This window comes from Lampetra fluviatilis, chromosome 24 (genome assembly GCF_964198595.1).
Source record: "Lampetra fluviatilis chromosome 24, kcLamFluv1.1, whole genome shotgun sequence".
NCBI classification, from domain to species: Eukaryota; Metazoa; Chordata; class Hyperoartia; order Petromyzontiformes; family Petromyzontidae; genus Lampetra; species Lampetra fluviatilis.
The window spans coordinates 13219712-13240594 of NC_136298.1; the positions used below are offsets into that span (position 1 = coordinate 13219712).

At 52.5% G+C, this 20883-nt stretch overlaps 2 protein-coding genes across 2 annotated transcripts; both read right to left on the minus strand.

The window, feature by feature from the left end:
* Window positions 1-1195: 1195 nt before the first annotated feature.
* On the minus strand, window positions 1196-12288 carry LOC144941266 (TFIIA-alpha and beta-like factor). Its single transcript, XM_078867885.1, has 11 exons — window positions 12256-12288; window positions 10588-10689; window positions 9204-9312; window positions 7788-7843; window positions 6927-6999; window positions 6295-6668; window positions 4844-4936; window positions 4070-4353; window positions 2805-3222; window positions 1704-1793; window positions 1196-1339 (listed from the first exon to the last, which is right to left on the minus strand). The coding sequence occupies exons 1-11, from the start codon at window positions 12286-12288 to the stop codon at window positions 1232-1234; spliced, it is 1740 nt and encodes a 579-aa protein (XP_078724011.1). The 3' UTR covers window positions 1196-1231.
* Window positions 12289-16170: 3882 nt separating this feature from the next.
* On the minus strand, window positions 16171-20092 carry BTBD17 (BTB domain containing 17). The gene is made up of 4 exons (XM_078867793.1): window positions 19933-20092; window positions 19602-19793; window positions 18783-19038; window positions 16171-18494 (listed from the first exon to the last, which is right to left on the minus strand). Exons 1-4 carry the CDS (start codon window positions 20075-20077, stop codon window positions 17423-17425), a joined length of 1665 nt encoding a protein of 554 aa, XP_078723919.1. The 5' UTR covers window positions 20078-20092; the 3' UTR covers window positions 16171-17422.
* Window positions 20093-20883: the final 791 nt, after the last annotated feature.

Consider the following 20883-nt stretch of genomic DNA (forward strand, 5'->3'; position numbering starts at 1 on the left):
TCCAGGAGGTCCATCCCCTGGCACGGCACGACGTACATGGTGGGGTAAAGTGTGGGTACACCCACCTTGTCTACGTCCATGCGGGTAAGAGGTCTCTAAACTCGAGGACGTCTAGCGCCCTCTAGTGGAGGCCCAGCCAGCAGCAATGGCGCGAGCAGGATATTGCTGGGCTGCGCCTTGACAATCGGTGTGTTCATGACGTGGCATTCCACTGGAGTCTGTGACCGCTTCCCGACTTACGGGACCGGATTCTGGTGATCATTCAACATCCCTGTGTTGAACCAATGCTTTGAGAAAATTCACTCACAGGAGGGTGGTGTAAAAATAAAAAGTATTACTTCGTGTAGAGAGGCCATGTATAAATGAGATGTGCAATGTCTCACCGAGTTACAAACACAGAATTTTCTAGACAATTTACAAAGCAATTTATTATCAGCAAACAGCCAATGTGTGTTCACTGCTTTGTAAAAAAATATATATACAGTACTTGAAACCACTTTTCAATGAAGCTGAAAAATCACAAACATATAATATTCTTCCAAAATGTGCACGAGTACAAGTATGAATGTGATAAATGATACACATTACAAAACCATGCACTTTAAAGCACCTTCAAATGAACAAACACAATACGAGTTTTCGCGGTTGTGCTGCGGAGAGAAGCTCCAAGCAGGTGGAGCGGAACATCGGACATCGTGCCAAACACCGCATCACCCGGACCCGCAGCGGGGAGGCGGTGGGTCGCTCTCCAGGTCATGCTCCGTGCATCAGGGGCCCCCGTTCCTCAGACTGGAAAATTATAATTCTCATCTCATTTTTGTCAACAACAAAGACCACACAAGCCAATGTTTCCATTACCGAATATTGGGCAAATCGCCAAGGCAAATGTGAATAATAGTTTTTCATTGCAATATAATAACCCAGTGTTCATGTGAAGTCAACTCTTTAATAACTACCATTTAAAGAGATTATGGAAGAAATATCACCAATGTGCCCCCCTCTGTAAATGGCACTGAACTATTACAAATGAGATTCTTTGTAGTTGTTAACTCAATTTTAAGTTGTGAGCATCACAACTCTGCCTAAACTCAGGAACACAAGTAAGCAAGGGCTGCTGCGTCACTCGTAGCAGCACGTGCACGTGGGTGTGCACACACACGTGGGCACGTGGGTGTGCACACACACGTGGGCACGTGGGCACGTACACACGTGCGTGGAGCGAGGCTCGGAGCTACCACTCAGCGTCGCCGGCCAGTTTGGAGAAGAAATAGTCCAGTCCATCGAGGTTCATGATGCCGTCCTTAAAATGGAACTTCCATTTGTTCTTGCTTCGATGGATCTGAAGTCAGCAGAGTAAAAAAAAAATCAACTCATCTCCCGCTACAGTCTTAACTGCAGTCCATGAAGCCAAGAGCATTGCAGTTGATAAAGGACTCACGGATGTAAATTACAAAGCCAGGATTGCAAGGGCCCCAAAACGTCAATGACCAGCAACAAACAGCATCGTCAAAGTCATATTAGGTCGGAACGTAACACGGGTTTTCTATTTGGGCAGTCTTATTGTTACGAGAGCTGGAGAAGAGAGACAGCGATGGGAGGAGGGCATCCCAGACAGAGAGTGCGAGGGAAAAATCAGAGTGCCAAGTGGGGTTGAGACCTGCAGTGCCATGGTGGTGGTTGTGGTGAATGCAGTGTCGCCATACCTTGTCGTACTGGCACACCACCACGTTATCGACATCAAACATCTCGGACATGTCCTGCTCGCTCACATCGTCCCCGGAGTTGAGGGGGTCCTGCCGGGAGGAGTGGGCACAGGGGGAGACGGGGGGGGGGGGGGGGTCACGAGCTGCGCTCGATGGGCAATGGCCTCGGGTCGTTGGTCGTGGACGCTCCAGTTGTGCTTCATCATTGCTCGACCTCGCGGTTTTATTTGTTTGGCTTTTGTCATTTTGGTGACCAAAACTACAAACACGATCCCGGTAGCTCGTGAGCTCACGTGGTTAAGCATAAACCTGAAACTTGAGGTGCTTTTGAATAACTTGACGACGGCCTAGTCTTTCACTTCCATCCTGACGTGACGTACTGGTAATTGTTCGATGCTTTGTCGTGGATTCGAGGCGTTCCGAGATGGCGACTGCTCACAAGCACGTGGACATTGGTTTTGCTGCTTTGCCCGTCATGGCCAAATCACCCGGAACCCACCCAATTCCGCGAGGCCTCAGAGGCCAACCCCCCCCCCCCCCCCCCCCACTGTTGCTCTGCACTCCCCTCACAATCATCATCCCCGCACTGACCAGCACGGCGAAGTATGGTCAACTCCCAAACAGTCGATTGACAGAACGGCCGTACAAGTGCATATTGCTTCGTTACCCAGGTGTCCCTTTGAAGCAGGTTATCCTCGACGGCTCCCACCTGACTGAAAGGACGTGTGTGTGTGTGTGTACATGCTTACTGCGCAGTGAATATATTGGTAAGCCACTGCACTTGTACCAAAAGATGTGGTTCACTTGCACCGATGTGTCTGGACACGTCATGCACGGTGCTAAGAATGTTGACAAGACAATGAGAAACAAGCAGACAGAATGTGCAGGTATTCCCACCTTCTAAAACCTCACCAGCGTGAAAGAGTAGGCCAAATACCCTCTAGCGGGACTCCCTGGAGCTGTACGTAGCGGAGGCCCTCCTGCTAGCGGCGGTGCGAGCAAGCAGTTGCAGGGCTGCACCTTTTTCCAAGCGGAATGTTCACACGGCGCGTGACAGAACCACGAACCGCATCGGCTACACGACGCCTCGAGGTCAAATACCTCCTCCACAACGAGCTCCTCTTCCAGGAACTTGGCGTCCATGTCGTCCACCCCGTCGCTGTCGTCGTCCTCGCCGCTCGTGGTGGTGGCGCTGCTCAGGTCGTGCCCCTCGGAGCTGTCTGCAGCGCCGTCGAGCTGCAGCAGGATGGGCAGCTCGTCCGCATCGTGCCGCGCCTCCTCGGAGCCGAAGCGGATGTCGCCGCAGGGTTTCAGGCCACAGACTTTTGGCTCCTCCTTGACATTGAGCACACCGTCAAAGTCAAAGTCCATCTGGTCCATCTGGAAGTCGCCTTGAGCGTGGTGCGACAGAGCCACCAGAGATTCCAGGCCGACTCCGGGGTGCGTAGTGAAGCTGTCGGGATCGATCAACTGCGGTGAGGTTTCGAATTGCAGGTCTTCCAGCAGGTTCTCCGCATCGCTGGAATGTAAAGTCAGCGTTGTTTTCAATGTCCCTCGAGTACAGGATCAAGACATAACAACAAATGATGTACGGCACATCACAAATCCGACCAGATATAGGCGAATCCAAAAGTTAGAGGAAATGTACCTTTACACCATCAAGCACAAACACAGCACTGGGCGCCGGCAGCTACTTCATCAGGGTGGATACGTGACATAGTACTGCATTGTACATTACACCGTTCGTGCATTTCGTAACACTGCCTTGATAAGGGGAATGATAACTGCCATACTCCAAGATGGGCTGGAATGGAAATGTTTCTGCTGCGTGCGTGCCGGTTGATATTGGTGTGCCGGGACCATTGGAAGCGATACTTGCAAAGGTGTTTTCCCAACTCTCTCAATCCTTTCAATCCTTAGGCCTAAGGCGGATGGTGTGCGCTCTCCTACACAGGGAACACGTGGCTCTCTCTGCGAGCACAGCCAGAGGTGTGGGGGGGGCATTTCAGCTTCAGCCCACCAGTTTAGCCAGGAGACGAGGGTGCAGAAAAACCAGGCACCGTTTGGAGGCTGCTTCTGGGGAATCTTTGACCTGCAAGACCGAGTTAATGGGAGGAACCTGGGCTGTATGTGATTTATCGTGAAATGTTAAAGAAGTTTAGCAAGAGTTTTCTCAGGGAATGTCCCACTAAAGTGGACATCGCAGAACTACTTCTGACTAACATGATTGTTTTCACATGTTTGAAACGAGTGTGTTGTAGTCTGCTCATCAATCCGATATTCTAAATGAACTCAACACTGCTGACATGCTTTATACTGTTCTACAGAACAAGCAGCAGCTTTGTCAGTCAACAGCTGCAGGGCACCTGTTGAGAAAATAGAGGCGATCGTCTCCCAGAGCAGCAGCAGCAGCGCTGCCGTCCGTGACATTGGAGAACGGCTCCCCCTCGCCCCACGGCTCCAGGCTGGGCTCAGACTCTTGTACTCTGGGCGCCACCTCTGACCCCACTCCTCCTGCTGCCGCCGCTGCTGCTGCTCCCTCCTGTGGTGGCGCGCTCCCGTCGAGCTCCAGCAGCAGCTGCGGCTCCAGCAGCGAGTCGAGGTAATCGGGATCCGACATCGCCGACACGTCCAGCGCTCCTCGTCCTTCCTGCGACGGAAACCAAACCACGGCGCCGGCGGCGTCTCTGTCCCCGCGCTGCCCCGGGGGTCGGAGACGTTCCAGACTCACGAGCTGCGGTGGGGACCCCTCTCCCCCCCCCCCCATCTTACAGGGGCCAATGTCCGCTACGTTGGGACGTCATGCCGAGGGCGTGGCGAACTTCTTCAGAAACCGATCCAGTTCTGATTCAAGAACCGATTCGGTTACGATTTAGTTCCTGAGAAGACTTCCAACAAGTGGAGCGAAATGTCGCACATCACGCCGCATGACCCGAAAGAAAACACATCGGAGTAGGGGGCAATTCCATATTCTGTGACGTCAACAGTCGTCACGGCGCACTCTGGGCTGCGTGACATTGGACCTCTCTCCATCCCCACGCACGCCGCCGTTTAAATCGTCTCCACGAATTGCTGACACCGTCCGATCCATGCTCGTGGCTTGCAGCTCCCGGGCGAGGCCCTGCGAGCCGCCGGCTTACCTTATGCGCGCTCACACAGCCGGTGACGGCCAGCTCCAGCTCCTCCAGCACAGCCAGTTGGCTGGCGCTCCTCTGCAGGGATGCCAGCTCGCGCTAGGGGGGCACGCACAGGCACGGCGAGACGCCACTCGCGAAATTACACCGCTCGCGCTCAAGCCCTTTGTCAGGAGAGTTTGAGATGCATCCAGGAGCTACGGTGAGACGCTGCACTCAGCGCACCTGGCAGTTGGGTGGAACAGGAGGCTACGCGTGAGGCTCCAGCAAGTCTGAACATTTGTTTTTGTGCACACTCACGGGTCCGGTCCAACCCGAATGCGCGCAATGATGGTTACCCCCCCCCCTCCCCCCCGCTAACAGGAAAATTGCGATCGTTGGATAATTCGCTGGAACGGGCGGCATCACTTTGTAGATGGTCACATGATTAAATCACTACCAATGTAGTCCTCGGTTTCGGGTCCAGGTTTAGATAAATTACATGTTATCATTTGTGCATGAACCAGGCCAGGTGGTCCAGCGGTAGGCAGGCACGGCTTGCACCAATCAGAAGGTTGAGTTCTAATCCTGGCTGGGGGAGGGTGGTGGGGGTTTGACTCAGACCCGTCACCTGACGAGTCAATAACTTGGATGGAGAAGTCGCCAGAGGCTGTTCCATGGATAGAAATCGCCCCCTCCAGGAATTATTTTAGAATAACCAGCACACAAGTAGGATCATGTAAATGGCACTGTAGGATAATCATTAAATTGTTCATGCATACAACACAAGTTTGAGGCTTTAACTCCAGATTTCCGCTCACAAGCGAGGAGTTTTCCTGTCCTCCCATCGACATTTCTGCTGGACTTCTACGTTCATAAGTGTCGTGTTCTCCTCCAGCCTTCAACTGGACCCACGCTGTCTTCTTGCAGCTATGGTTCCCAATTGTTTAAGTTTCCAAAAAGATTTGCAAAGTTAAACTGCAAGATAGAATAAGTGGAGAATCGTTATCCAGTCAAAAATGCAGCCGATGGCTCTTGATCTAAAATGCAGCGGTGTAAAGATTGTCACAAGGAGCACGAGTGTCCTGCAAGAGCCACACAAGAGGCTCCATAGAAATGTTATCAAGTCCAACATTAGTAGTATCTGAACCGGCGATTGTTAAATAAAAACCTTTATCCCAAGTCACTGGAGATGCTTGACCATTCGCCGTCGATGCTGATAAATGAACGCTCAACGAGGCAAATTCGGCATTCGTGAACTGGAAAAAGCATGGATGGTGTCGATTATGTCGTGAAACACCGGCGCGTGGAGGCTGCGGTGGTGCCGCGACTTCAGCGCCGCGTCACTCCACTCGGCGTGTGGCAGCAACCCACAACGCCTGGCACTGCTGCGGATCAGACATGGGGCTTTTTTTTTGTCCAAATCCGAATGAACGAGATGACCAACCCCTTTACGACAACACTTCACTCCATCTCACCTTGTCGATAGCAGATCGGTCCTCGGCGTGCCATCGCTGCTGGATCTTTTCCACCGGCTGCTGGAGATGTGCGGCGTCTTCAGCCGCTGGCGCCGCACGGTGGGGTGCGGCACGTAGGCCGGGTTCCCGGTCTAGCGGCGGAGGTTCCGTGGAATTGTCCTCCGCACGGTCCGGGGCCTGCGACGTGCGAGGCGCCGGCGCGTGGAGCGCCGTGCCGCCAGTGCTCGCAGGCAGGCCCAGCGCGGACCCAGCCGAGGAGATGGTGAGGTGGCCCAGCTGGATCACCTGCTGGTTGCGCCCATACATGGCGAGTCTGCCATCTGACTGGATGACAACCACCTTCTTGTAGTTGTGGTTTGGACCTGGCATCTGCTCTGTGGAGTCGAAAGAAAGGTTGTCCGTGTTACACACCTGGGTGGCAGGGTGGTACAGGGATCGGTCCACTTGTGCCTCACAGCAAGAAGAGCCTGGGTTCGATTCCCGACTCAAGCCCACGGAGAAGCACATCTCTTGAAGTCATGGAACAGGAAAATGAGCCACGCTCTGCCATTTTCGTGAAAACGCAGCATTCGTGCAGGGCCCGATTTGTGAAAGGGACTTGAGAAGTGTAAACCCACTCCAGCGATTCCTACCTGCATTGGGAGGCGCTGGTCTTGACATCGCAGTACGCACAGTGGTGCATGGCCAGGTCACGGTTGACTCTGCCTGTGGAACACAGCGCATGGAGTCAGCCCAGAAGCAACTTCGAGTCCAGCATTGCTGGCCAAACCTCCATTACGACCTCAGCTAGACTCACAGGAGCTCAGCTGCAACTCTTCAGAGCCCCAAATACAATACTAACCACAATCTAGGTAAGATGATCATTGAGGAATGCACGTAGAATATGTTTGTAGTGAACAGATGGTGTGTAGCTCACTACAACCTGCTAATAGCGCTAGTTTACAAACTATTTCAAATGGCAATGGTCCCCATTGTAAGGGTTATGCCAACATCCCAAACAGATATTGCGACATATGTTTAGTAGGCTTGTACCAATTCCCTTCCCTCAAAATAAGGATACAAATTTGCTTTGACAACGCCTGTAAAGGCCTCAGCAACTCGCATCCCAACTAAACCATCCCAATGCCCTACTGCAGTCTATCCAAGGTGACCCCAGTGGCAGCTATCTCCATGTGGCATGTGGTGTATGCGGCACTGGCCTGCGAATGAGTGTTCGTCTAGCAGTCTGTGGTGATTCTTCGTTTGTATGGAAAATGAAGAGTATCTATGAGACTCCGTTGTAAGCGATTTAGCCAAATCAATTTCTTCGTCGGGGAGTTTGTGGATTGCAGACGCACCCACCCACCGCCTCCGCGTGTAGATTGTGGGCAGTGTCAACTTATGTGGTCCGTGGTTTAGAGTTCGTAGCTGCAGTCGCAGGTTCCGCGCCGCTTCTGCGCATCTCACCAAGCGCCATCGGAGTGGATGCGCCGCTAGAACCACGTGCCACTCACCGAGTTGGTCGTGTGCAGCTGGTGGAAGTTCCTGCCATTCTGGGCCACGATGTTTGCTGCAGCGCGAGCACGCAGCACACACACGCGCGCAAGTCGAGCACCCTGAGCACTGGTGGCTCACAAACTCCGTGCCTAGCTCTCTCAATGTTAACGGCTTTGAAATTGTTGCAGAGGACATTCATTAAACCACTTTTGCCTTTTAAAAGTAGTTTATTCTTTACAAACATCGCTAGGTACTATACAACTCCAAGAGGAATTCACGCATTGAAATGAGGTCATCTCAAGGTCAGACGGAGGACCCTGGGAGCCAAGTCCTGCAACTGGGCAGAGGAGTAACTCTGGTGATGGAGCTTGTGATGTACCAGACCAACATTGCCCCTGCTCAGGCCGAATTCTTCCTGGCCGGTTTGTGTTTGGCACAAACTGCAATCAACCGAGCTGGGATGTAAGGATTGCAATGTTCTATGCGTTTGAAAATGGTCAGGGCACCAGGTCTAATTAAATACTTCCACCAAGATAATATCTTATGATCATAGCATAATACAGTGCAATATAGAGTGTCATCTCATTTACCATACAATGTCTCATCTTAATGTCTCACATCGTAGACGTAACTTTGATGTGCACACAATGTGCTTGTAAACGAACATTATTCATACACCGCTGTACTCATTTAAAACATCCAATGGGTTCCAATGTGACGACAATGAGACCGAGGTTTCAATGTTACCATCTGGAGCGTTATCAAATATCCTGCGTTGATCTCAGACGAAGTACAAAATAATAATCGATACACATCTTGCCTATCGACATCTGGGGAGTTCAGCAGCATTGGTTCAAGCAAACCTGACTGCTGGCGAGACACCGATTGTCAAAACTAGCTCATGGGCAACTTGTAGTATTTGTAACCAAATGTTTATGGAATTACACTCCCAGAATGCTTATAGTATTTGTAACCAATTGTTTATGGAATTACACTCTCAGAATGCCATGCGGCTGACGGAATGCATAAAAAACTTTTTTTGTTTTTTATATGACGGTGTATTGATCGTCTGCTATGTCTTTGGAGTGTCATCACTGGCAGAGAGAAGAGAAGCCCACTCCAAACCCCTCAAACCCCCCCCCCCCCCCCACCTGTCCTGTCACCATATCTACAGCACCACTTTTAATAACACCCCACTCATTATTATCTCAACCACTACCATATGATGTACAATTATTGTTATTTTTGCCATCTACTGGAGACTAAATTAAGTTCCAAACAATACCGGAACAGACCTCGGTACAAATCAACTCCGCCGCCCAAACTCCGATGCCACTCCCCGGACTGTCTGGGCCCAACGCGGCAAGTGACCGCACCGCGTGGAGGGGAATGGAATCGGCTGGAAACGCGACGCGTGGGAGCAGCAGCCTCACTTGAACAGGGGATCTGCAGGAAGTGCACGTGAGCCTTGAGCAGGAGAAGTTGACTGTCGACGGGAAAGCTGCCAACTGCATTCGACTGCAGGAGCTTAAGCTCCCAGAGCTGTAAAGCAATAGTCACGCGCCAGGTTAACAACACACGTGACTGCATCCGTGGCGTGTCTGTAGGGGAGGAGACAAACGCACACGGGGCGTTCAGAGGCGATGCTGCTCTCTCGTAGGAGCACCGAGGGAGCTTTGCTAGAGTCCAGAGTGTAAATCAGAGATCCGAAACGATGTCGTGCAGCACACAGTGTCAAGTTTAACTCGAGCACGGAGACTTTCATAACCAATGTGAGATTCATTATTGATTTGTGGATCAGATTGCTATCATGGCGTTATAATTTATGCAAACCCACGAACCTTTAAGTATGACAAAGATGGCATCACACCCAACCCACTGAAGGCCCAAGGCTGGAGGAGATGTCATAATTGTGGCGGGCGCCTGACGATGCTGGTTTTGACTACCGGCAAAACGTCGCGACCCGCCTGTTCACCGTGTGGATCGCGTCACACCGGTGGTCGTGGTGCTGCTGAAGCCGTAATAGCGTGGCACGTGTGGCCCCGTGACACCTTTATTTATTGGGTGTGTCGGGTGGAGGAGGGTATATGACACATTTTACTTTAGCGATTTGACCCTAAAAATAAATTATTAAGTGTAAAGTTTGTTTCAGCACAGTTTGTCAACTGTACACAAGTACGGTATAGCCAAAGTCCGATGTTTATCTCGATGTATCCAAGACAAGCTTGGCGTGCCGTGGGTTTATCCAATACCCAACGCTGACACTGCCACACAGCCGCCGAGCACAGCGCTGCGACGTGTCCCGCCACGGCTGTTTCGGACGCAGGCCGACAGGAAACCAGCAGCACGCTGGGGACGCGCTCAGAGGAGCAGGAGACGTGCCTCGGGCTCCTTCAAGATCTTTCCTCTCAAGGCTTCTCCTGCTCATCCCGCGACAGAGAAGGGAGCTCCACTCGGCTTGCGGCAGCAGAACGGAGCGGTCCGTCTGCAGCCCCGTGGTCTGGCACACCCTCCGACTCCGCAGTGTCACAGTCGGTGATTTTAAGATCAGACTAAAGGCATTCATTTTCTCTTTTGGTTTACTTCGTTTCATTTTGTCTTTGACATCTGCGTTTTCCTCTTGGCTTTGTGATGAATATGGCGTGCGTGATGAATCTTGATGTGGGCAGGGCATGCTGCTAGGTGTGCGCGACCCTTTATAAGGCAAAGACCGATCTCCCGTATAGCCTGCATCAGACTGTTGGGGCGACTACTCACGCACCATTATTCAAAGTACTCGCATCACGATATTGTGGCAATGGGAGCAATTCGACTTACCTTTTTTAGATCTCTCAAGACAGTCTTTTCGACTCCTTCTTCCAAAAAAAACTCAATGGAGTTTTCAATCACATCCTCAATTATGGTCCTGTACAACCTCACCTGGATTCACCACAACACATTCAGCACGTTCATAGGCACAGAGTTAAATATCGGATCCAACGAGGATCGCCAACTGTTCCACTGCAGACCAAACCCAGACACATTCCTCGGCAAGTCGAGGCCAGGGGTCGGGCTCCAGAGCCGCATGCGGCTCTCTAAGAACTATACTCTTTGGTTTTTTCGGTAAAGTCACGTAGGTAAAAATAAAAGAAATTAAAACAACTAAATTCTCTAAGAACCGCTTCGTGACGGTAATTTATTCAGGACCGTCTCGTATTCACGTGACGTGCATTGCGGCTCTTGAAATTGAGAGTTGTTTTACGGAATTCGAAAAAATATATACATATTGCTATTTCGGTTGCCCACCCCTGATCTAGGTCTATCGAATAAAGTCCCAGCAGAATCCAACCAGCAGATCGCGGCAAATATCAATGCCTGCCACCTGACCACGGATCTCCCTTGTAAGATAGCCGGGAGGCTGGCGAAACGGGATCATCCGTGTAATGAATAAAATATTAACGAAACGACCGCAGATGCCAATTCCCAGACAGATGGCCCAGGGCGCGGTTTAAAGCCCCTTCTCTGGCGGGACATTTGGCACCGATTCGCCGCCGCAGCTGTGGGCTCGGGAAGGTCGCAGCGGGAAGTCGCCATGGCAGCCGTTACGATTACAGAGTTAAACCACGAAATGAGAGGCAGCGTTCAATGCATCGGCAGCACCGTAATGATGGTGATGAAAACAACTTTCACAGTTACCGTTGCAATTTAGCCACCTGTCAATAGGCGTCTCTAGCAAACCAATCACCACCAAAGCCGCTCGACCACCCACCGTGACGATAGGGATGGATGCTTTTACAAAACCTGCAATTAAAAGAAAAATCACAGAACCTAAAATATCAGTATAAAATCACAGCAAAATTGTTTTATGTTTTAGAAACCCAGCTATAATTTCCACGAATTGTTTTTGAAAGTAGACAATAGCCCACGGTCTCTACATGGCTCGCCATGAAGATAAACTGAACTCCGCGCTTCGTTTTCCTGGCCATCATCAGGAGGAAAGTCGACAATTAAACCAAGGTGGAGCATGGTTCTAATCATCTCGAGCACACGGAGTGATATTACGTTTTCGGTGCAAAAATAATAGAGCACAATCCAAGAAGTGGTGTTCGTGTTGGTCCGCCCTGCCCCCTCTGGGAGGAGATGAACACCGTGCCACGTGCAGCGCGCAGCCCCCATCTGCCTGGGGATTTCAGGCCGAGTCTGAACTCGTGAATACGCAACACGTATTGTGAATCAGCCCAGCTGTAGCGAAACAACGAACTCTGCACGATCCGTGTTACACGAGCTCCCAGCGAGTGCGAAACCTGAGCGGAATGGGTAACGATGCCACCGGCTTGCCGCTGCCGTGCGCGTTCTGTTCGAGCTCTTGCCCTCACGGACGTTGTGTGGACGTTACCGTCCCGGCTCTCAGAGCCCCGAGCAGAGGCGCCTCGCTGCTCACGCGCCTCGCGACTCCCGCGCGGGGCTCGCGGCGAGCCGCCGGACAGAGCGGGGGGGGGGACTGACCACGGGGTGGAACCGGACGGAGCCGTCCGCCATGCCGAGTGCTGTCCGCGTGCGGTGCGCTGTGGTTGACGCTCACGCAGCCAGAGAGGAAGGAGGCCTGGGTTCGTCTCCCTGCGTAGGTGTGGGCGGGTCCAGGTGTGATGGAGGAGGAGGTATGCAACGATATGGCGATGCTACGATATATCGATATAAAGTCCACGACAATCGCTTCGTCCGGTTATTTTTTTAATGCTTGCTAATTATCATGGATTGAGTATATTTTGTCTTCATATTTTACGTCCGAAACATCCAAAATGAACAGACTCACAATCACATCTCTCGATAATAAACAGCTGCTACCCATGTGCTGCATGCGATCCCGAGTGATTGGCGTGATGGTGATTACATGAAGTCATCACTTTCGCAGTTAGTTCATTTTATTTCATTATTTTGTGTAACTGAATGCACGTGCGTGCGTTACATGGCGTGTGTGTATGCCCAGGTGTAATATTCACTGCATAATTATAAGATTTACAATTTGTGTGTATGTGATATCACGTGTTTCCTGTGTGTCAAGTGTACATGTGTGAGAGTGGTGGCGCAGTGGTTAGCGCATTTTGCTACGAATCCTTAAATGAGTACCTGGTGAGATGTGTAAAACATCGCCACTGGTGAAACAAAGGCGACCGGGCGTTGTGTTTGCCACCCACCCCTTCGTGTGCCGTGCCGGGCTCCATAGGTGCTCGCTAACAGCACTTGCCCCAAAAGTCTGGGGATCTTTGTCTGTGTAAACGTGTCATTACGTGTTTGCTATGCATGTGTCAATTGATACTCCGGACACTGAGACACGAGATTATCCATCCCAAGGAGTAATCCACGTGGCATATTGTTCACTCAACACGAGCCTGCCAGACGACGGCGAGTCATTGCAACTTTGTATTCAGCACCGCTCATAGCGCAGATGCTGTCAGTTACAACAAACGTCATGAGATCATGAGATGGAATCTAACAACTCTGACACGCCGTGCAATTCGTGCAATTACTCGTTGCGCAGATTTTAGTGGATGAAAAGGTGGTCACGCTTCCGATACGTCTGGCCATCGTGGACGAGTCGGCCAGAAATCCTCTCCGTGGTTCGCTCGAGAAAGCTCCCCCAGTGGAGGAGGTGTGGCTGATGGAATGAGTTGGGCCCCATCACCACTCCGCGCCTGTGCTGCTGCAGGCCACGTGCCGCGACTCGCACCGCAGCAGCAGCAGTGATCCCGCACGTGGTGGCACTCATTAGTCGTTGTACGCATCAATACAAAACATTCATCGCATCTATTCGGTAGGCTTCCAATCGGCGTATGGAAGCACGAGATCGCGCATTGTGATTTCCGATTACCCCGCACGCAGCAATCGCTCGCTGTCGATGATTAGTGACCACGTGAGCCTGGTGGCAAATTAACCACAGCGGACGAATCACAAATCGCCTTGTACGTGATGGGTTTCAGAAACAGGTTAATCGGCCGCGTGCGTGTGATGGGGTAAAGTGTGGGTACTCCCAGCTCTTCTTCTAATACGTGTGACCGGCATGGATGAGTAGGCCACATACACTCTGGCAGAGCTGTGCAGAGCAAGCTGCTCCTCGTGCAGGCCCTTCCGCCAGCACGTGCAGGGACGCGCCTTTACCTTCACAGAGATTTGATTGCAGCAACTCCTCGTGGTGCCAGTGGGGATTCAACATGCAACTCAACACGCTCGTCAGCACCGCGTGGCCTTGAAATGACAATCACATAATAGGCGACGTTTCGGGCTACGGCCCTTCGACACAGCACATGGAAGGGGAAAAATAAAAGAATACAAATAAAACATAATAAAATACAATTCTCACGACGTGTCGGCCACAACGCAAGCAGCCGTCCTCAGGTGAAGAACAGGGCTGTCGGAAAGACAGCGTCCGAAACGTCGTGAGAATTTTTTTTTATTGTTTTATTTTATTATTTTATTATTTCCCTTCTACGTGACTTTACCGAAAGAACCAAGAAGATGAATCCCTGCAGTCACGAAAGCTTTAAATCGAAATTGGTCAGTGGGAGTTGGTTGAGACAGAAAACGTGAAAATGTATGTGTGCATGTTGAACTTCTTTCGCGCCGTACGTAGCCAACCGTGCTAATCGGAGGTGGACGTTGTTGCACTGCCCTCTGCCGTGCAGGTCATCGTCCTGCAGCGCCCGTGGCGTCCCCCAGCACCCGAAGTCCACGTGCGCTGGTGGCCCATCTCACCACCACAGAAGGGGAGCGCCATGAGCACGGCCACGTCATGCCGCTCATTCAGTGCCCGAGCCGCGTGCACCACTCGGGCGCTGCGGCTCCGAGCCGCTGCGGCGGCGCCTCTCTCCACGCAGCGCTGCGGTGGCCGCTCTCAAGCTGCTTGCTGTGGCGACGATCGCGATGTCCATCTCCTTCCCATCTCACTCGTGTGCATGTCTGCATCATTGTCTCTCGATGACCTCTCATCTCACTAATCGCGATCTCTGCGTGGCGCATAGAGGGCGACCGACTCGCAACTGGAAGGTTGTGAGTTCCAATCCTGGTACGACTGGTGGTTAACTCAGCCCATCATCAATACGATGTGGTAAAAAATTAACCCGTAAAAACAACGTTTTTCACTATAAATCCTTTATATGCGTGGCGGCTAGAGTCCTCTCGTCCTCTGGCTTGAGATGGCTGCCACCTATGGGTCAGATGATTGTCTGCCACCATTAAGCAATTGGTAAATAAATATTTAAATATTTTTTCCCTAAACAGTGTAACATTTTTGAAAAAAATTTTCACGGAAATTAATTGTCACGCACAACGAGTCTGTGTGCAAAATGTCGATTTGATCACGGGAAGTGGGTTAAAAAACGACCGAAAGATTTGCACGGTCGTAAGCAAGCAAGCAAGTGAACTTAATATAAAGGATTTAAAAAAAGGGTACCACATTGGGGGGCGTGTAATAATGAATACAACGATCACACGTTTAGTTTTAGTCTTATAAACTGTGATCAGCGTCTGTGAGCAAGCAAATATGTTATTTAAACAGTTTCTGAGCACAGCTCAAAACGTTAAGCGGACAGCAACAAGCAGCACTGTTAAAGTTGCAACAGACGAGACGATGGGGGGGAGGGGGACTCCACAGTGGAGCTATGCGAGAGAAGAAGCATAAAGGCAGAGAACGAAGCGTTGTGAGCTGCAGTGTGGTGAGTGGGTGGATGGTGAGTGGGTGGATGGGTGAGTGAGTGGGTGAGTGAGTGGATGGGTGAGTAAGTGGGTGAGTGAGTAGATGAGATTGTGCTGTTGTGAGCTGCAGTGTGGTGAGTGGGTGGATGGGTGAGTGGGTGAGTGAGTAAGTGGGTGGATGAGTGAGTGGGTGTGTGAGTGGGTGGGTGGGTGTGTGAGTGGGTGAGTAAGTGGATGAGATTGTGCTGTTGTGAGCTGCAGTGTGGTGAGTGATGGGTGGGTAAGTGGGTGGGTGAGTGTGTGAGTGGGTGGGTGAGTAAGTGGGTGGATTAGTGAGTAGGTGAGTGGATGAGATTGTGCTGTTGTGAGCTGCAGTGTGATGGTGGTGGTGGTGAGGCACAGCGTGGAGCCTCTTTGAACTCCTTCGCAAGGCAGACGAGGAGCTCTCGCGCCTGGGCTCCAACGGGGACAGGGAATCGACAGCACGGGCGACTGGTGGAGGTCATCCCAGACGGGGCGGGCAGCCGCTGACGATGAGCGACCTCCCATTGGCCGAGTAGATGCCCAGAGAGCACAGACCATGAGGATACAATTCGTAAGTCCAGGCGGCAGCAGCAGCAACATTGTATCCACCAAGATTAGACTCGGTGGTGATTGCAATGGCAGTCGCCGTGTTCTGTCTGTGTTTATTTGCAATGTAAACAAAGCCAAGGAGCGACTCGACTCATAGAGTCCATGTAGCAACACGTGTCTTTATTGACTGGGTTAGTGCGCGGTTAATACGGAGAGACGGGACGTGAAGCGCTGACTTGGTCCGAGTCGCAGCTGGATGCAAGCACGGGGGCTGCCACCTGTCCCGCTCTGACCCGGACGCTCTGGGATTCGGCATCTGTGGACCTGGTAGCGGTCTCGGTGCAACTCTCTTCCAGGAGACCGCTCGGCGTTGACAGACCCAGGCTGGCCGAGGAATCTGTCCGGGTTTAGTCGACAGTGGAAACGCGGCCGCCCGGATGAGCAGGCCCATTGGGAGCAAGGCCAGCTGTGCTTATATCCGAAGTATTTGCTTATTTTAGAAGTTGTCTTAACTTCCCTCCACGAGTGTCCTGTAAGCATGCGTTGCTGATGTTGTAACTGTGGCTCCTGCAACGTGTGCTTGTATCCAGCTTCCACTGTGTCAGAGCCACGAGAATAACAACAGGAGAGCTTCTCCAAGCGAACCGCAACGACTTGCAGAATCGCCACGATTGTTACAATGAATCGATTATTGTTGAGTAAGCACGCGATTAGATGCGAGTATGGTGAGCACTGAGAGTCAACATTCATCCACCAATGGATGGATGCACGGAGTGGGGGGGGAGCTCGCGAGACGCGTTCCGGGGACACGCGAACGCCTGCGTGGTGCCGTGTGGTGAAAGGCAGCCGTGAGCCACAGTCGTGAAGAGCCACGGCTGTGAGTCACAGTCATGAGCCACAGTTGTGAGCCACAATTGTGAAGAGCCACAGTCGTGAGCCACAGTCGTGAGCCACAGCTGTGAGTCTCAGTCGTGAGTCACAGTTGCGAAGCGTCATCGAGAGCGCTCTCACTGTGACACTTAATCTTGTGCTGCTGAGAAACGCTCGCAGCGCAAATGAACGATGGCGAGGCAGACGCGCGGCCTTCTCCTCTGTGGGACGTTGGACTCCAGCTGATATCGAGGCCTGCAACCATTTACCCCGTTCACCACCAGAACCACCACCACAACCACCACGACCACCACCACAACAGCGACTCCGCGGATTGTCTCCAGGCCACTTTCAGCAGCAAGCCATGCTGGGGAAATGAGAAGGGGTCACGTGGGTGGTCAGTGCACGGGTCATTGACTTTGTTAATTCACTGCTACTCCTGCATTGCTCGCCTGCAGGATGGCGCGTCAGTAACTCGCGCCACGGCTCTCAGGAGGCGCTATCTCCCTCTCTCTCTCCAGGGCAGCTGTTTGTGAAGCCATCATTTCATGTCAACGATCGGTTGGTACATGGGCTTGACGATGATGTGGAGGTGGAGGGCGTTATCCACGAGGTACTCTGAGGAGCGCTTCACGATGTCTGCATCCTTTAAGAAGTTCCCCATCTCATCCGTGCTCTGATAGAAATTCGAAATCTGCCTCACGATCATCCGGCCTTGCCTCTTGCTCCCGATCAGAACCGTCTTTTGGTACTTGACGCCCGCCCCTCCGATGGTTGGCGAGGCGGGGATGATGTGGAGCCTGGGGCTGAGGTCTGCGTGCCCGCCGCTGCTCTGAGAGCCTCGGTACCCCTGCTGCTGCTGCTGCATCACGCCCTGCTCGAGCTTCAGCTTCCTTGGTGAAAACACGACGTTCCACGAAATCTTTTTGCCGTAGTCAAAGTTGCTGGGGCTGGTTTGCGTCTGGAAAACGATGCTCCGATCGTCCCGAGCGGGGTTCTGAATGGCCCAAAGGGTGCCCCAGGGCGGCGAGAGATAGTTGCGCGGAATGAACATGGCCTTCTTCACATCGAAATATTTGGCAAACTGAACGGGAGATACGGAGTGGAATTGAAACGACTGGTCGAGCAGGTGATTGATGGAATATTCGTACTTCTTCAAAACCAGAGACTCTGTCTTCAACTGCAGGATTTGCAGCGGGGTCATCATCGGGAAGCGAATGGACTTGAGGAGGGCTTCAGCAGTGGAACTGTTTGGCTGGTTTCTCTCGATCCACTGCGCCACGGCACTGAAGAGGGAGAGTTCATTGTCGAGCACCAGATCCGATCGCTGAAGCAAGCCGTGAAGGTGTTCGCCAGACATCGCAGCCCACTCCGGGGAGCTGACGACTGAGGACAGGTTCCAAGCGATGAACTGGTTGAACTTTGCCACGAGGCTCTGATCTCCGACCTTCCCCGCGAACTCGTACCAGGCCACAACAGGACTCTGACACAGGTTCTCCGTCATGAACTTTGACAAGCCGAGTCGCAGAGAATCCACTTTGAACTCTAATGCCAACATGCACAGAGGGATCACTTGCTCAACGTTGACTACAATTTTCCCAGTGTATAAATACCTGCAACAACACAAACAAGCAAATCGATATTGACACGTGTATTTAGCTAGAGTAGCATTTAAAGATGAGCAATATTCATTCAACGTAAAAGTGGAACGTGTACACTGCTTGAATGTGATTTATGTGAATTATCAACCAAGAGGTGTCTCTGTTGAAATGATCAGGGGGAAGCATTCATCGACTGGCGACTCGCCTTGCCGAGCCGTGAGCAACGCGTGTTGCGCTGGCTCCACAGCAAGACATCTGAATCTGGCTCGGGGGGGGGGGGCCTGCGCCACCGACGCGTACCGTAGGAAGGCGCTGAACACGCTGGCGCAGTCGGGGCTGAGCGTGAGGTGCAGGAGGCCGCTGCTGCTGCTGCCATTGGCGAGGAGCGCGGAGAATGCGCGGCTGCGCATCGCGAGCAGCACGCGGTGGGCGGGGTAGCGGCGTGGAGGCGCGCCGCCCCCCGCGGTCAGCACCCGCAGCTCCGTGTCGCTCGAGTTCGCGTCCTCCACCAGCAGCGAGAGCTCCTCCAGCAGCTGCGGCGCCTGGTTGATTGCCCCTGGCGTCGGTAGGGGCGGCGACACCAGCACGCGCCCTTCCGTGTTATTCACGATACAGGCAACGCCGTTTAACCCGAGGCCAGCCTCACTTGAGTCTCACGACTCGCTTGTCAGGAGGGTCCTGCGTTGGGACATTTTGGTAAACACCGTGACGAGTGCGAAAGCAGCGACCTCTCATCCACAGTGGATAAGAAGCCGTTCGCGGCGACCAACATCTCGTGACGAAGAGCCATCGTCACGTTCCCCGCTGTAGACCTCACCCGGACATAATTCTCAGTCAGCCTCGGTCTATCAGCGCGGCGCGCTGTTCATAAAGTCCAACACAACACCGGTACCAGATCTCGGTACAAACCAATTCCTGCTACTCGAACACAGTTTTTCGCCGATGTCGCCATGTGTAATCCCAATCGAGTCATCTTCTCGTATGGCGGAATGTAACATTTCAACAAACAATTGGGTATTTAGCTCCAGTGTATCAATCACCCCTAGCTTCACACAATTAAGTACCCATCCACCAGCAAGACGCAACACAGCCATGCCGGACGGCACGTCCAGTGGTTACCTGCGCTGGCGAGGTCGAGCACGCCACTCGTGCACACAGAGAGCAGCAGCAGCAGCAGAGGCGCGAGGCCCCGTGGCGGCCGTGCGAGCATCATCATCGCGGCTCCTCCTCGTGCGCCCTCTGAAGCTGCTGCGGCTCCGTCTCCCTCGCGGACGTCTTCACCGCACGCCACTTCAGCGCCCACAAAGGCCCCTTTAGCCACACACAGCAGCGGGCGGTGAATGGGCGTATAATGAGGACCCGTTGGAAATGTGCGGAAGTCCGAACACGAATTCGCTATGGGGATATCATGAACAAAGGTTTCTTTCAAGAATGCGAATCGGTTGAGCACCTCTGAGTCCGTGAGCACATTTCGCAGGGAGTTGTTGCTTCACCAGGACGGCGCCGTTGTTTGGTTCGTGAACAGAGGAACCTCCGAGGACTTCTGTGAGCCACCCCGCCACATCTCGAGTTGTGTTGACCCTCGCTGTTGCCATCACAACTGCTGCTCACTATATTGAGGTGGATAATTTATGCAAATCACATCGACAGAAATCAAACGCTTGGCTCGTGGAACAACCACGTGCTTCTGAGAGCATCGGCTGCGTAACAAACGCAGCTGCCGCGTTACACAACCACTCCATACACAACCACACCGCACACACAACCACACCACACACAACCACACCGCACACACAGCCACACCACACACAACCACACCGCACACAGCCACACTGCACACACAACCACACCACACACAACCACACCGCACACAACCACACCGCACACACAACCACACCACACACACAAGCACACCGCACACACAACCACACCGCACACAGCCACACCGCACACACAACCACACCACACACAACCACACCGCACACAACCACACCGCACACAACCACACCACACACAACCACACCACACACAACCACACCGCACACACAACCACACCACACACACAATCACACCACACACACAAGCACACCGCACACACAACCACACCGCACACAGCCACACCGCACACACAACCACACCGCACACAACCACACCGCACACAACCACACCGCACACAACCACACCGCACACAACCACACCACACACAACCACACCACACACAACCACACCGCACACACAACCACACCACACACACAACCACACCACACACACAAGCACACCGCACACACAACCACACCGCACACAGCCACACCGCACACACAACCACACCACACACAACCACACCGCACACAGCCACACCGCACACACAAGCACACCGCACACAACCACACCACACACACAA